Below are 17,283 nucleotides of genomic sequence, written 5' to 3' on the forward strand. Positions count from 1 at the left end.
GTGTGTGTGTGTGTGTGTGTGTGTGTGTGTTTTAGAAGAACTTTTTAAAAAATACTGTAGTAGGTTTTCTGTTAAAAGAACCAAACAGCATTAATACATAAAATTGGGATTAATAAATTGAATTAAATTGTAAAACACAAGATTTGTCTGAGGCGCTGCATGCGAGAAGTTGTTCACTTAACTGTAACCTCAGAAAGCGGGTGATTTCCCCAAGCCCAAGAGCATTTAATATAACACCCGGCAAATGAATCTGAAGAGTTTTTTGAGAGGAATAGAGTTGTGTTGTCGCCATGCCCATAGTGCATTTTACAGACATGTTTGACTATTTTTATGAGGAATCACAATATCCACTACTTGTGGTGATTTTATTGGCATCCATAATTTTAACTTGAGTGTTAACTTTGGCAGTACAGAGAACAAAAGGGGCACACATTAGTTCTGAGGAACAAAGCTGAGCAAAACTTTAAATTTAGAAAGAGAAAATGATGAAGCCTTTATTGTAAGGAAAAAAAAAATTACTAGCCAGTATATGGAGCCATTTCTTTGAAAATTAAAGCCTAACTTTTTCAGATCAGATGAGTGTTAAAATAGTTTCCCCAGCATGATGGAAACAGAGCTAGACACTCGTACTATATGATGCTTTTATGCCAGAATTCTGCTGCATTGATATAGTATCATAGGATTTAGGAGCCTGAAGGAACCTTTGAAATCATTTCATCCAAACTCTCATTTTACAGATGAGGAAACAGGCACAGAGCGGATAATTGTATTTTGTTTTAAGAGACTGGATACTTATCAAAATATCTCTCAAATGCTTTTTGTATATTGGGAATTTCCCAATTATAAACTAGTACAGTTTCAGAACCGCATTTGTAAGTTGAGTTGTTTTGGTACAAGAACTTCATTAATGTCAAAGATAACTCTTCAACCCAGAGGATAGATTACATTCACATTTGCAATGAAAAATAGTACCTTAAAAGGAAAACAAGATAATTCTTATGGAATGTTGGTGCTTGAAAACAAAAATTATTTAAAGAAAGCTAAGATAGAGGATGGAGGCTAGTACTTTCCACGCTGTTTGCTGTGATGCAGTTCACCTGGGGAAATTCTGGCTTTCCTTTTCTTCCACAGTTGTATGAGGATGGGTGCTTTAAGATGGAATGACATAGTTTTATGTTGGCTTCTGTAGCAGGTATCTTTTGGAAAGCTACGGATGTCACCCAGGAAGGAGAGAGTATAAACTGTTGTGAAAGTCACATCCCAGGAGCGGTGCTGGCCTCCTGCGTGTGCACAGGCTGAGGAGTTCCTGGAACCTCAATTAATGACTGTAAAAAGTGAAAATGCCGTTTATAAAGGACGGGGCTTTATTACAGTCTTTTTTTTTTTTTTTTTTCCACAAATAGAACCAAGATAAGAACAGTTTTGGAACTTGAGTGCTTAAAGGTATTTGATGTATAATAGGAATTCGGATATTTCTTGAAAGAATGAATTATGTGAGAGAGAGTTTTTTTTGAAATAACTCCAACTAAAGTAACGGGCCAAAATTTGGACGGGGAAAGTAGACAGAGGGATTTAAATAGTGAAAATGGATGCGCTTGATAAAGCTATTTCCTGAGGTAGGGGTGACTAGCTGTAGACAAAGAGCAGGTTGGCATCTGCAGGACCTCTGCCTGTTGTCCGTTGCGCGAACGGTTTTAGGAGTCACCAGCTCTTTCTCCTCAGCTGCACAAGAGTGATTTTCTCATACAAGCATATCATGTGTTTTTGTCTGTATGAAAACATGGGCAGTGCCCCATCAGCATCGAGAATAAGATCTAAGCCTTCTTGTCAACCAGGATCTGGTTGGTCTATTTTTCTCTGAATCTCACCACCAGCCTGCCCCAGGGGAGCCTGAACCTGCTGCAGCTCCCCAGGCTCAGCTCTCCACGCTGCCTGGTCTCAGCATGCTGCCTCCAGCGCTGCCTGGGCTGTTCCACCTCTCCTGGAGGGGGTCCATCTTCCACGCCCCTCATCATCCACCCGGCTACTGTTTCTCTTCAGGCCAGTCAGCTGACAATGACCTCACATGAAAGCAGCGTCCACATTTTCACTCATGCATTTTAAATGTTAAATGCTCTTAAAGCAGAAGTTTACTTAACAATTGTAATCTTTTCATGTCTTTTCACATTTTAAGCTCACTTAAAAATCTATGGAATGCTTCCTCTGTCCAGGACACCGAGTTTGGTTTTATCTGAAATAGCCTAGATTTGACAAAAGTCCTCTGAGGACTGTACTTAAATGGGTGTTCGCAAGAAAATAAAGCTGGCCGGGCGCGGGGGCTCAAGCCTGTAATCCCAGCACTTTGGGAGGCCGAGACGGGCGGATCACGAGGTCAGGAGATCAAGACCATCCTGGCTAACACAGTGAAACCCCGTCTCTACTAAAAATACAAAAAACTAGCCGGGCGAGGTGGCGGGCGCCTGTAGTCCCAGCTACTCCGGAGGCTGAGGCAGGAGAATGGCATAAACCCGGGAGGCGGCACTTGCAGTGAGCTGAGATCCGGCCACTGCACTCCAGCCCGGGCGACAGAGCAAGACTCCGTCTCAAAAAAAAAAAAAAAAAGAAAATAAAGCTGAACTAAAACCTATCTACTCCTTTTTTAGAACAATAGGACAGAATTATAGCAGTTTAAAAAGAATTTTGTAGCTGACAAAGTGCCAATGTGCTTTAAGATGAGTTGTTGTTATGAATGTGTTCTGAACTAATCCTGACGATAGAAAAATCCATCCTATAAATTATAGACAAGTAAGTTATAATTCACGCTTCATGCAAAATATGGTAGTTTCTGTAGATTATGTAGATTATCATGACCAACAATATTTTAGCAGTACTTACATTCTGTTTTTTCTTCTTTGAAGAAATAAATGTGGTCCAGTAGTTGCAAGGATTTTCTAGTAGCGTATCTTTTTTTTTTTTTTAATACTTTAAGTTCTAGGGGACATGTGCACAACGTGCAGGTTTGTTATATATGTATACATGTGCCATGTTGGTCTTAAATATGACTAGTTGGCTCATTAAGCAGGTTTATATAAGATCTACAGAAGATTATGGTAAACTTGAATAATGTTTATGTTGTGTTGAGAGACACCTGTGATTCCTTTAATACAGATCTTAAATGCATGTTCTAAACTTCACTTAATATATACTTATTCTTTTAAAAAATCTCGTTTTTCTTAATTTTTAATTTCTTATTGCTATATAATAGTTGTATTATAAAGTTATTTTTCTATAGTAACTGCTGTGTTTGGAGGACTATTGCTCATGCAGTTAATTGGGGGAGTCTTAGAAATTGCATGGCTAAACTTATTCTCTTTTTGTTTGCTATTATTTAGCAAAAATATTAATAAAATTATAATCCTTTAAGATTACTAAGAAATTCCTTGGATTATAATGTTAAAAATGGATATTCATTCATTCAACAAATATTTGTTGGCTAGGCGAATGTGGCATTCACGTTGCCTTCTGTCACGGAGCTTACATTCGAGTGGGTGAGACAGACAGCAAACCAGTGAACCAAACCCACGTGCACACATGCAGGGAGAGAAGACAATAAACTTGGCTGTGTTGGAACGGCAGTAGACCAGACAGTCAGGTTAGGGCTTTCTGATGAGGTGCCATTTGGATTGAGACCTAAAGCATGAAAAGCCAGTCTTGAAAGGTTGACCCAAGGAGCATCCCAGGCCAAGGGCACAAAAAAATACAAAGACCCTGAGTTGAGAAAATGCCTGACATGCTCAAAGAATAGAGGAGGTTGTGAGTGGCACGTAAGGATGGAGGTGAGGAGTGGTCCTAGCATTGGGTGGACAGGCTCAGACCATGTGGGCCCTTGTAGGCCTACCAAAGAATTCAGCTTTTCTTCTAAGTGCAGTAGGCAGTCCCTGGAGGATTTTATGCAGGGAAGTGGTGTGCTTTTTGTTTTCCTAAGAGGACCTTGGCTGCTCTGTGGAGAGGGGAGTGTTGGAGGCAGGAGGGAAGGCTGAACATCATCAAGTTATGATGGACCAGGTGAGAGATGATGGCAGTTTGAGGGAGCTCCAGGGATAGAATCCAGGGGACAGACCAGGCAGCATTAGGGTGTAGACAGCATTGCTGATGGGCTTGGGGATGGGAAAGGAGTTGAAAGTAATATATCTTAGTGCAACACAAAAATGAGATGAGGTGGAGACAGTTATTTAGAACATCCAAATTCCATTTTGTTCTACATTCTGAATTAAAAGTTATTGCCCATATTCATTATTATGGTGACACTGAGCTTTTCCAAAACAAATGCCATTCAGACGCACTTAAAGCATGCTGCCTCTTGGAGTTGGCTGCAATGAATGAAAAGAAATTAACCGAGAATATGGCAGTGAAACCAAACAAATTGTTTCAGCTAAATCCATAAGGACAATCATGACCTAAACTTAAGCAGTTAATTTTGCTAATAGTCATTTCTTTTTTACAGAGAGCTCGAGTTTCTTCTTATGACCTATACACAAATCTGGAAATAGTCCGACCTGCATTTTGGGGATCATAGTTAGTATTTTAGTACCTTTCATCTTCTGAGATGTTCTTAGTTATGTAATAGGCACACATTAGAAGGTACTGACCTCTCAAGTGATACCCAAGTCCAGAGGTTCTGGAATCTGCATTGATCCTCTCCCTCTTTGCCCGCTGATCCCATCTTCCTTTTCATCTGACTTTTAAAATCATCCCGGGTGACTTTCAGGGGCTAACTTATCACTCTGCAAGAAAGCTGGCCTCGCCGGGCACGGTGGTTCAAGCCTGTAATCCCAGCACTTTGGGAGGCCGAGACGGGCAGATCACGAGGTCAGGAGATCGAGACCATCCTGGCTAATACGGTGAAACCCCGTCTCTACTAAAAAATACAAAAAACTAGCCGGGCGAGGTGGCGGGTGCCTGTAGTCCCAGCTACTTGGGAGGCTGAGGCAGGAGAATGGTGTAAACCCGGGGGGTGGAGCTTGCAGTGAGCTGAGATCCGGCCACTGCACTCCAGCCTGGGCGACACAGCGAGACTCCATCTCAAAAAAAAAAAAAAAAAAAAGAAAGCTGGCCTCAGTGCCCTGTCCTATCCAGTGGAGGTGGAGTGACAGAGAAGGAACCACAGGCCAGTGTCTCAGACTGTCTGTGCCTGAGCTGTAGGGCCTGCTGTGGGGAGGGCGGGGCCAAACAGGTGAACTTCCCAACTCCCACCTCGGCTGCAGCTCGCACCAGCACTCAGCCAATCTTTACATATTTCTTTTTTTTTTTTTGAGACGGAGTCTCGCTCTGTGGCCCGGGCTGGAGTGCAGTGGCCGGATCTCAGCTCACGGCAAGCTCCGCCTCCCGGGTTCACGCCATTCTCCTGCCTCAGCCTCCCGAGTAGCTGGGACTACAGGCGCCCGCCACCTCGCCCGGCTAGTTTTTTTTTTTTTGTATTTTTTAGTAGAGACGGGGTTTCACCATGTTAGCCAGGATGGTCTTGATCTCCTGACCTCGTGATCCGCCCGTCTCGGCCTCCCAAAGTGCTGGGATTACAGGCTTGAGCCACCGCGCCCGGCCATACATATTTCTTATGTATTTATTGATTTAGAGACAGGGTCTTGCTCTGTCGGCCAGGCTGGAGTGCAGTGGCGCAATCTCAGCTCACTGTATCCTCGACCTCCGGGGCTCAAGCGATCTTCCCACCTTAGCCTCCCAAGCAGCTGGGACCACAGGCATGTGCCACCATGCCCAGCTAATTTTTGTAGTTTTTGTAGAGATGGGGTCTCGTCATGTTGCCCAGGCTGGTCTCAAACTCCTGGGCTCAAACAATCAGCCCGCCTTGACTGCTAGAAATGTTGGGATTATAGGTGTGAGCCATCACACCCAACCCACATTAGGTTTTAGAATAAGACTTTGTTTGGGCTGGGCATGGTGGCTCACACCTGTAATCCCAGCTCTTTAAGAGGTGGCCAGACTGTAGCCCTAGCTATTTGGAAGGCTGAGGTGGGAGGATCTCTTGAGTTCAAGGTTGCAGTGAGCTATGATTGTGCCATTTCACTCCAGCCTGAGCCACAGAGCCAGACCCTGTCTCAAAACAAAACAAAACAAACAAACAAAAACAGCTTTTTGGGGGGGAAAAAAAGGATATGACAAGTCTTTTCTTTAAGATTTAAATACATTGTTCTAGGCAGTTGCAAACTTGCCCACTGAGGTGGTCCTAGCCCACATCATTCTGTCACTTTTGAGTCACCAATATGAATTGAGGTTCACCAGCCAATTTGTGAAATTCACATCCCCCATAATGGGCCCAAGTTCACGCTCACTCTCGCCTGCTCCTGCCCCACAAAATATTATAAGAATTTTTCCGAGGGCGTCTCTTTTTGATGCCTATGACCCATAGGCCCCAGAAACGTGTGGCTTCTGAGCTAGGTCAGTTCCTGGCTTCTGCTGATTTTTCTCTCTTCCTCCTTTTCTGGATGTGGGTGCACCTGTCTCCCTCTGGCCACTGGGACAATGTCTTATCCTTCTCATATCCATCTTGCAGAGAGTGGAGCTACAGTAGAGCTGATGGGAGCCCCATGTGGTCCAGGGAAAGGGGGGCATTGAACTGCGCTGGGTTTGGGAAAGGGGTGAGGCCCAGGCCTTGGGCGCTGGAGTCCTGCTGCTTTGTCCGAGGCACCTGCTGGACTCTCCCCACACACGCTGATCTTCATCCCAGGCCCAGCTGCCCAATTTCGTCTAGCAAACCATTTCTTGTCTAGCCCATCAGAGCAGCAGGGACTCTGCACTCCTCCTGCAAACTGGGGTCTATGGCTGGGCACGGTTTTAAGTAACTGACAGTGAGGAGGCTGGTCCACGCCAGAGCAGCCAGACACCTTGTCGGGGAGGGTGTTACTTAATGCCACAGGCCCACCTGAGTCTCAGTTTTGGTCAGCCATGGTAGCTTATTACATGCTTCAGAAACAAAAAAGGAGAGATTACATTTAGGAAATCAGATTAGAAACTTAACAGACCCCGTGAGCCCTTCTGTGTTCTACTGTGTTGATAATTTGCATCCTCTTTGTGTAGGACATCTTTTCAAGTGCAACCTTGGAGAATCCCAGGTATAAAACAGATAGCACTCAGGTGACAGAAGCTGACTTTACTGCTGTCCCAGCCTCTGCTTCTGCTGGGGGCACCTCTGTACCAGAAATATTCCAGGAAATTCTAGGCATCCTTGGAGCATCACTGGAAAATCACTGCACTGTGGCATAAAGATGAGAAATGAAGACAGATATTTGCATTGTAGGTTGACATCTCAAGAGTCATCGTCCGTCACCCCTCCGATGCGGGGTCTTCAGCCTCTCCTGCCTCCATGGGCCCTTTTAGTGTGCAGCAGGCCACAGTCTCTGAGGGAATTGTAATCTGCCTTCTCCCACCCCTCCCAGGCCATCATCCCCATGACCACCACAGTCATCTTTCTGAAATCCACACCTGCCTTTGGCGTTCCACGGCTCACCACCCCTCATAGAATGCAGAGCTTGGACACTCAGCTCTTTGTTCATGGTCGTCCCTACCTACCTGTCCCCCTTCTCTTCTGTACCCCAGAGAACATCTGCTTCTAGGTCCCAGCCCCGCAGGGACACACCTCCTCTTGAGCACTGGGTTCAGATTACACCTCCTTGGTGGAAGCTTGGAACTTCCTGCTTCTGAGCCCCACCCTCACCTCCCCGTGCGGTTATCCTCCCTCTCTCAGCGCCCAGGTGTTGTTCTGTTCTCTTGTGCGCCTGCCACACAACCTTGGGAACTTTGATCTACTTGTCTGTCTCCTCCACTTAAATAGAAACTGAGGGCAGAGGTGTTTGGGGAGAGGCGCGCACTCACTCTCTGCAGCTCCTGTGCCCCCAGCAGACGTAAAGGCGTTCAGTGTTTGAAAGAATGAATCATCAAGTTACACTAATGCAATTTGTCGGGATATGAATGGCAGTTATTAAATAAATCAGCTCCAAGTTAATAAAAACGGAAATAAAAGCCTGTTGTTGCAAGACTTTCAGTACTAGGACTATTGAAATGAGATCTCAGACGTTAAAGGGAGGTTTTATTTGTATGTCGAGGCAGTAGGAGCTTCCACGGCGTGCGGAAGTCTTTCCACCTGAGTGGAACTGGCTGTGGCTTCTGTGTTCAGGGTGGAAGTGGCAAGCAGTTCTGTGTGCGGAGCTGACTGTGTTCATCGGACCAGGGCTGGGTGGGCGCGTGAAGGTGGGAGGGGTGTGGACGGGTGAAGGTGCGTGTCTGACAGACGACCGGCGCTTTTAATGAACCGCTCACTTGAACACTGTCTTTCCGCAGGTGATGTATCACCAATCAGTATGTCTCCCATCAGTCAGTCTCAGTTTATTCCACTCGGGGAAATCCTCTGCTTGGCCATCTCAGCAATGAACTCGGCAAGAAAACCTGTCACGCAAGAAGCACTGATGGAACACCTGACCACGTGTTTCCCAGGTAACGAGGCGGGAACGGAGCGCTTTCCAGGTGGCGTGTGCTCTGGTGCACATGGACTGTTCTGCCCATGTTTAAAGACAATAGGAAAAAACCCTTCCCCAACACTGACCAGCAGCTTTCCTTACTTCTGTAATTAAAAATTCAGGCACCTGCATGACATCAAAAATAACTTAACTGCTTCAGCTGGAATACTTTTTAAATTGGCACCGAGAAGAAGAAATTAATTCAGAATTCATGAAGAATCTGGCAAAAATGACCGGGACTCCAGTCATTCTTTGCAATCTAATCTTTAAATACACGAACGTGAAGGTTCAACAGCTGAAAACTTTAGTCCTGGGGAGTTAAACTGCAGAAAGGGTCATGTCAAAAATTAACATATCTTACCTATTTGTGTCATGGCTTGATGAGTTTTAAGAAAATAATATTTGATAAATTAGGATTTCATTTTTAAAAAATAAAATATTTACTTTTTTCTTAAATATTATAAAAAGGAGGCAACAGGCCAGCCGTTGTGTGAGTGGCATTTGATGCCTTCAGTGCTGGAGGGCGTTAGGAAGGGTGACAAGCTGCAGGATGCAGGACCGTCTCTCAAGAGAGCCAGTGTATTGTCACCCCAGCCCCAAATGGAGATCCTGCCAAAGCTGCCAATCTTATGTTTCAAGAGAATCTGGAAATTTGGTCTGATGTGAAATCTCTCTGTTTCTTAAATATTGACAATTGTATGTGTGTATACATTTTAACATTTGTGTGCCAGCAACATGCAAGTCAAATGAAATACATTAGCAGGCTACCAGTTTACCAACCTGGTGTGGACTCAGCCTGTTTCTAGATTGAAATAGAGATTATATTAAAAGGGAACGTCTGATATATTTTTCATTCAACTTAGAAGAGATCTTAGTAAATATAAGCTGTTAATATTAGTATCAGTTAGCTTTTGCTACAAAAATTCTGGATAACAAACAACTACAGAACATCAAAGGCCTGTGGCAACAAGCATAGATTTCACTCAGGGACACTATACAAACCCGAGTCTAGCACAGGAGTTTGCTAACCTGCAGGCCTAGTGTGGCCCACCACCTGTTTTTGTAAATAAAGTTTTATTGGAACACAGCCGTACCCATTTGCTCATGAATGATCTTTGGCTCTTTATGCAATAGTGGCAGAGTTGAGTAGTGGCAATGGAGGTCGTATGGCTAAAAGCCTAACATATTTTCTACGTGGTTCTTTACAGAAAAAGTATGCTGACCCCTGGGCTAGGGCATGGGTGGTAACTATTTAAAGTTATGTTCTGCAATAGCTCCAGATTTTAAACTGTATTTCATAAAATATCAAAGTTTGTTTCCTGCCTGCCTGCCTTGTTTCCTTTCTTCTTCGCTCCCTTTCTCCTTTCCTTTCTTCTTCGCTCCCTTTCTCCTTTCCTTTCTTCTTCGCTCCCTTTCTCCTTTCCTTTCTTCTTCGCTCCCTTTCTCCTTTCCTTTCTTCTTCGCTCCCTTTCTCCTTTCCTTTCTTCTTCGCTCCTTTCTCCTTTCCTTTCCTTTCTTCTTCGCTCCCTTTCTCCTTTCCTTTCTTCTCGCTCCCTTTCTCCTTTCCTTTCTTCTTCGCTCCCTTTCTCCTTTCCTTTCTTCTTCGCTCCCTTTCTCCTTTCCTTTCTTCTTCGCTCCCTTTCTCCTTTCCTTTCTTCTTCGCTCCCTTTCTCCTTTCCTTTCTTCTTCGCTCCCTTTCTCCTTTCCTTTCTTTCTTCTTCGCTCCTTTCTCCTTTCCTTTCTTCTTCGCTCCCTTTCTCCTTTCCTTTCTTCTTCGCTCCCTTTCTCCTTTCCTTTCTTCTTCGCTCCCTTTCTCCTTTCCTTTCTTCTTCGCTCCCTTTCTCCTTTCCTTTCCTTCCTTCGCTTTTTTTTTGGTCTGTCTTTTGCTATCACTTAAGCTATAGCAGAAGAAAATATTTTAGAAAACCTAACCCTTTAAATTCTACTTGAAAATCATATTTTCATGACAGTGCTAAAACTCTGGAGGGATTTAAAGATCATATTTATATTTTTTGTTTTTTAAAGACAAGAATAAAATATTTAGTTCTTTTATATCTTACCATTGAAAAATAAAGTTTTTGAGCCAAAGTATTAAAATATTTGAATCTCATATTTAATGTATATTTTATGAATCAAAAGTATAGTCTAGAATTTGGCTTCTTTTCTTGTTTTGGGTATCCATATTCTAAAGAAAGTTTAGTGAAAAGTCTTCTAGTAAAAATTTCTGATACATCAAAACTTAAACCTTTTTATCACTTTTCTATAAAAGTGAAAAAAAGTTGGCTGAATTCTTGAAAACCAACTCAACAACTTTTATCTATCAGTTTCCATTACAGAATCAAGAATATTTTTTAAAGGTTTATAAAGAATAATACTTGCTTCTCATATTTCTAAATAACTACACATCCATTCATCCAGAATGATTATTTAAATTGGTCTGGTACCTGTTAAGCTGTTACAACTGAATCTTTCTGGGAGGAAGGCTGGTCTTCAGGGACATAGAGATAGACCTATGAGGCTACGTATGGAGCTGAACTTGACTTTAGAGATTGCTGGAGAATATTAATACTACATACACTGTGTTCTGTCTCCCATTCCTCTCCTTATGTCAGCTCTTATCGAATTCTTCTTCAGCCAGCATTCTTCACAAACAAGAATAATCTAACGAGGCTCATTAAAGGGTTTCACTTAAAAGTGCTTATCATATAGAACAGGTCCACGTGCTCTCTGTTCTGACAGTTTGTCAGATTTGCAGGACTAAAGCAATACATAGAGGCTGATTGTGGTGGCTCACACCTGTAATCCCAGCACTTTGGGAGGCTGAGGTGGGCAGATCACTTGAGGTCAGGAGTTCCAGACCAACCTGGCCAACATGGTAAAACCCATCTCTACTGAAAATACAAAAATTAGCCAGGCGTGGTAGCACGTGCCTGTAATCCCAGCTACTCGGGTGGCTGAGGTACAATAATCACTTGAACCTGAGGGGCAGAGGTTGCAGTGAGCCAAGATTGTGCCACTTCTCTCCAGCTCGGGTGACAGAGTGAGATGTTATCTCAAAAAAAAAAAAAAAAAAGCAATACGTAGGTCCAAGTAGATCACAGTGTCATGCGGTGTTTTTAAATAGTTATTTTTGCTTTGAAAAATGTAAAGGTGTGGAAGAGGTCAGGTTCAGGCCTGTTAGGATGTAAAGTGTATTTTTGTTCTTTAAGCCCTCAACATCTGAATTCATGATAAATGTTCAGAGTTGAATTTGGAAGTAGTGGAGTATGCAAATGTTAAATATCCATCACAACCATCACTTTCTCAGGTCAACCCTACAGATTTCTGGTAGAACCCTGAATTTCATAGATGATCAGTCAGTATACCAGGGCTTAATAATAAAACGATAATCATAAACATAAGCAACTTTCAGTTAAGTCTGAAAAGTCCCAGGTCATAGCATGGAAAATGGATTGCACAGGGGGCAAAGAATGTTTCTAGTGTGCATTATCAAATTAAACATTATTTGATTGATATACCTGGAAACCCAAGACATAAGAAAATGTAAGCACAAATACTCTATGGAAATAGAAAATTGTTTCTCTATTTTTTCTCTATTTTTCTTTTTATTCTTTCATTTGAGAACCACCAGAGAACTTGTTTTTAATTGTAAGTAAAGATGATTGCATTGTAGTCATGATTCTATATATTAATAGCTGTATGAGTTTCCTAAGATCATCATTTGGAAGACCTACAGTCAGCAAATTCTATAATAAAAGTAAACTTTTGCTTTATAGTAATAGCTATTTTTATCATGCATACCTCAGCTTTCCCTTATTAGGAGCCATGGTAAACTGGTCAATCATGAATACTTATAATGAACCTTACGAGTTTTTGAGGAAGTTTGTCACATTGTTGACTGAAAGTATGCTACCATTTAAGATGTGGTCGCTTTTAAACATGGGCTTGCTATCTTGATTACTGTGCTAAACAATAACAGTGGGCATCATTTGTGAGACTGCGGTGCAGAGGTGTGCCTCATCTCAGAAGGTATATACCGTGTCAGTGGTGTCCCCTGAAGTTATTCAGTGGAAGGCACTTTGGGAGGCAGAGGTGGGAAGATCGCTTGAGTCCAGGAGTTCGAGACCAGCCTGGGCAACATGGAGAAACCCCATCTCTACAAAAAATATAAAAATTACTCAGGTGTGGTGGTGTGTGTCTGTCGTCCCAGCTACTCGAGAGGCTGAGGTGGGAGGATCACCTGAGCCTGGGGAAGTTGAGGCTGCAGTGAGCTGAGATCTTGTCACTACACTCCAGCCTGAGCAAGGGTGAGACCCTGTCTCAAAGAAAAAAGAAAAAAAAGAAAGAAAAAAATTCATTTCTATTTTGTACAGAAAGTATTATAAAATTAAAAAACAAATTTTGTTATTATTGGTCTTAAAATCATTTGTATAAAAACTAATGTTAGCTTACCAGAAGTAAAGTATTAGACTAAAAGGAAACCATGCGACTCAAAAATTAAATAATGATATTAACACATTATCTATGAACAATGCTACCTTTTCTGCCTTGGTCACTAAGGATGCCTTCTGAAGATGGTAACGCAAATGGGTGTGTATGTTACCTCGCATTCATGGATTTTCTCCCCTTGAGAATTCCAGGCCATTTCTAATACCTTGATTTCCTACTGTGGAAGGACTTGGGGAGTGGAAGCAGCTCAGCTCACCCAGGTGTTCTAGGTTGGTGCACATCGTTGTTTGAAGGCAATCTGGTTTTCTGTGAGTCCCGACCCGAAGTGGAGGCTAACTCCCAGCTGATATGTATTGAGCACTCTCTGTGTGCCGTGCCCTGCTCCACACACACTAAACTCCTTTCACCTCAGCCCTGTGGCTCCAGGTACTATTGCTATCCACCTTTTGATGACAGTAAATGAAGGCTCAGAGAGGCTGAGCTGCCTCAGGTGGTGCCAGCTGTCTTCATTTCCTGGGACTGCTGTCACAGAGTGCAGGTGGCTCAAACAACCAACGTTTATTGTCCTACAGTTCTGGAGGCCAGAAGTCCAGAATCACGATCTCAGCAGGCTTGGTTGTCCTTCTGAGAGCTGTGAGCCCCCTGTCCTCCGCTTATGAATGGCCACTTTCTCTGTGTCTCCTCGGTGTCTTCCCTCTGTGCCTTTCTGTCTCCAGCTTTCCCCTTTTCAGAAGAAGGACATCAGCCGTATTAGATTAGAGACCGCTCTAATGACCTCATTTTAACTTGACTCTAAAGACCCTTTCTCCAAATAAGGTCATATTTAAAAGGGTATTAGGGGTTAGGATTTCGACATACAAATTGGGATGGGGAGTGCGTAATTCAACCAGTGACGCCAGCTAGCAATGACAGGGCAAGGGTTTCAATCCAGCAGCCTGGCCCCAGCCTTTTGGTCTCCACCTTCCACTGCCTTATTCGTGTTAGGCTGAACCACATGAAACTGCTATTTTTGTGAGTCAGATGGTTACATATTGGCAGTTTCATACGATTCAACCTGACCGATTTCAGATCAATCTTCTAAGTATTATCACCCTTTATGTGCCTGGCACTGAGAAATGAAGAATACCCAAGAAATGAAGTAAGTGGGCTGGAGCCTGGAGAGTTAAACTCTCTTAAGAATTTATACTCTTAATTCTGTCTCTTAAGGTAGACGAGGCATAAACATGCACAAAAACCCTTTGAAAACAATGATCAGTCATACAAAGAAGCTTTCATCATTTTTATCTGGTGTTTCTATTCTAGCCAATATGGCAGTTTTGGACAAACAGATATAGAGTGTCAAAGCCTTCACTCGTGTATTTATTAGGGCGCTTTGGTTAGAAATTAGAAAAATCACCTTAATCTTACTGACGCCAAAAAGGAGAACATTCTTACATGAATTTTACCCGTGCTGCAGTCAGTTTCCAAATGGAAGGCGATGACTCCAAAATTAGAGAGTACATCATAAACAGTAGTCAAGTCTAGCTGCCCTTTTATATAATTCACAAAATTAAGTTTATTAAGTATAATCTTTAACAATGAGCACATACAGCAACTCCTCTATGGTAGCCTCCATATATGTTAGATGTGTTTTTAATATCAAGGTAGATACTTCCACTCTGCTTCTCTAGTTGCTTTCATATCATATTATGGAAAAGATTTTTCATTTTTCTCTCATTTAAAAATATTCTTTCTTTCAAACAACAGGTAACAACAGTAGCAATCTGTCTCCACCTGACTTCCATCTCTGTCTTCACAGCTTTTATATCTGCTCATTCTGTGGGTAGTAATTTAGGAGTTATCCAAGAAGGCGAGGATTTGCACTGAACTTAATGAACACCTTTGTCTGAATAGTGCATCCTAGCCATGTCATGGTACTTGGCATCTTGGCGAATGAATAGGATCCTGGAAATCAGGAATCAACATGTTCTGTCTTCATTCTCACAAGTGGATTTTTTTGTTGTTGTTTTGTTTTCTTTTGTTTTTTTTTCAGGTGTTCCAACCCCAAGCCAAGAAATCCTGCGGCACACGCTGAACACGCTAGTGCGGGAGAGGAAAATCTACCCAACTCCAGATGGCTACTTCATCGTTACCCCGCAGACTTATTTCATAACTCCTTCCCTCATAAGAACTAACAGTAAATGGTACCATTTGGACGAGAGGATACCTGACCGGTCTCAGTGCACCTCTCCGCAACCCGGGACCATCACGCCCTCTGCCTCAGGCTGTGTCAGGGAAAGGACATTGCCCCGAAACCACTGCGACTCTTGCCACTGCTGCAGAGAAGACGTGCACAGCACACATGCACCCACCCTGCAGAGGAAGTCTGCCAAGGACTGCAAAGACCCTTACTGCCCCCCTTCTCTGTGCCAGGTGCCACCCACTGAAAAGAGCAAAAGTACTGTAAATTTTTCCTATAAGACAGAAACTCTCTCCAAACCTAAAGATAGTGAAAAGCAGTCAAAAAAATTCGGGCTCAAGTTATTCCGGCTAAGTTTTAAAAAAGACAAGAGCAAACAGCTGGCCAATTTTTCTGCCCAGTTTCCTCCTGAAGAGTGGCCCCTGCGAGACGAGGACACGCCAGCTACGATCCCCCGGGAGGTAGAGATGGAAATCATTAGGCGCATTAACCCAGACCTGACTGTGGAAAATGTCATGCGGCACACGGCGCTCATGAAGAAACTGGAAGAGGAAAAGGCCCAGAGGAGTAAAGCCGGGTCCTCTGCCCATCACAGCGGAAGGAGTAAAAAGAGTAGGACGCATCGGAAGTCCCATGGAAAGTCTCGGTCTCACAGCAAGACACGAGTGTCTAAAGGAGACCCCTCCGACGGTTCACATCTGGATATCCCAGGGGAAAGAGAGTATGACTTCTGTGATCCTCTTTCCAGGGTGCCCAGGGAGGGCTGCTTCATCATTGAACACAAAGGAGATAACTTCATCATGCACAGCAACACCAACGTGCTGGAGTCCCACTTCCCCATGACACCAGAATGGGATGTGTCTGGTGAATTGGCCAAAAGGAGAACTGAGATGCCTTTTCCTGAACCTTCTAGGGGAAGCTCCCACTCAAAAGTGCACCGAAGCCACAGCCATACCCAGGACCGGAGGTCCAGGAATGAGAGATCCAACAAAGCCAAGGAGAGATCCAGGTCCATGGATAACTCCAAAGGCCCCCTGGGTGCTTCTTCTCTAGGGACGCCGGAAGACCTGGCTGAAGGCTGCAGCCAAGACGACCAGACCCCCAGTCAATCCTACATTGACGACAGTACTTTAAGGCCTGCACAGACTGTTGGTCACCAAAGGGCTCACATTTCGTCCACAAGCTATAAAGAGGTGTGTATTCCAGAGATAGTCAGTGGGAGCAAGGAACCATCCAGCGCTTGTAGCCTTTTGGAGCCGGGCAAACCACCTGAGAGTTTGCCGTCCTATGGCGAACTCAACTCTTGTCCAACAAAAACAGCCACAGATGACTATTTCCAGTGCAACACCTCTAGTGAGACAGTGCTCACAGCACCATCACCTCTGGGAAAGAACAAGGAGGACCATGACACTCTGACTTTGGTAGAAGGGGTGAAAAAGCTCTCCCCATCTGATAGGCAGGTCCCCCACTCCTCCAGGGAGCCTGTAGGACACAAGGAGGACTCACCAAAAGGGCCGGGTGGGGGCCCAGCTGCTTCGGGAGGAGTGGCTGAAGGGATGGCCAACGGGCGCCTCGTCCAGCACCATGGTGCCGAGCCCAGCAGCTTGGACAAGAGGAAAGAGATATTTAGCAAAGACACCCTGTTCAAACCTCTTCACAGCACCTTGTCTGTAAACAGCTATCACAAATCCAGCCTGTCCCTCCTCAAATCTCACCCGAAGACACCTACTGACACATTGCCAGGCCGATGTGAGAAACTGGAACCGTCCTTGGGGACCTCGGCGGCACAAGCCACGCCTGCTTCCCAACGTCAGCAGGAGTCGGGAGGGAACCAGGAAACCTCTTTTGACTATTACAACGTCTCTGATGATGATGACTCTGAGGAAGGGGCAAACAAGAACACGGAGGAGGAGAAAAATAGAGAGGACGTAGGCACCATGCAGTGGCTCCTCGAGAGGGAGAAGGAAAGAGACTTGCAGAGGAAATTTGAAAAGAACCTCACCCTTCTCGCCCCGAAAGAAACCGACAGCAGCAGCAACCAGAGAGCCACCCATTCAGCCCGGCTCGACAGCATGGACAGCAGCAGCATCACAGTGGACAGTGGATTCAACTCCCCACGGTAGGGAGAGGTGTCTCTGTGCACATACG

The 17,283-nt window shown here is 44.0% G+C and overlaps 1 protein-coding gene across 5 annotated transcripts in view; it reads left to right on the forward strand.

The window, feature by feature from the left end:
- STOX2 (storkhead box 2) overlaps window positions 1-17,283 on the forward strand; it is a 234,998-nt gene that overhangs the window by 205,083 nt on the left and 12,632 nt on the right. For 4 of the 5 annotated variants that reach the window (XM_033215783.1, XM_033215782.1, XM_033215785.1 and 1 more), the window contains exons 2-3: window positions 8,332-8,484; window positions 14,989-17,254. In XM_033215783.1, the coding sequence (XP_033071674.1) occupies window positions 8,332-8,484; window positions 14,989-17,254 (2,419 nt within the window). Of the gene's footprint in view, window positions 1-8,331; window positions 8,485-14,988; window positions 17,259-17,283 lie in introns of those variants that run through there. The other variant, XM_033215784.1, reaches the window with a different exon arrangement.

This window comes from Trachypithecus francoisi, unplaced genomic scaffold, assembly GCF_009764315.1.
Source record: "Trachypithecus francoisi isolate TF-2019V2 unplaced genomic scaffold, Tfra_2.0 Lachesis_group1, whole genome shotgun sequence".
Lineage (NCBI taxonomy): Eukaryota > Metazoa > Chordata > Mammalia > Primates > Cercopithecidae > Trachypithecus > Trachypithecus francoisi.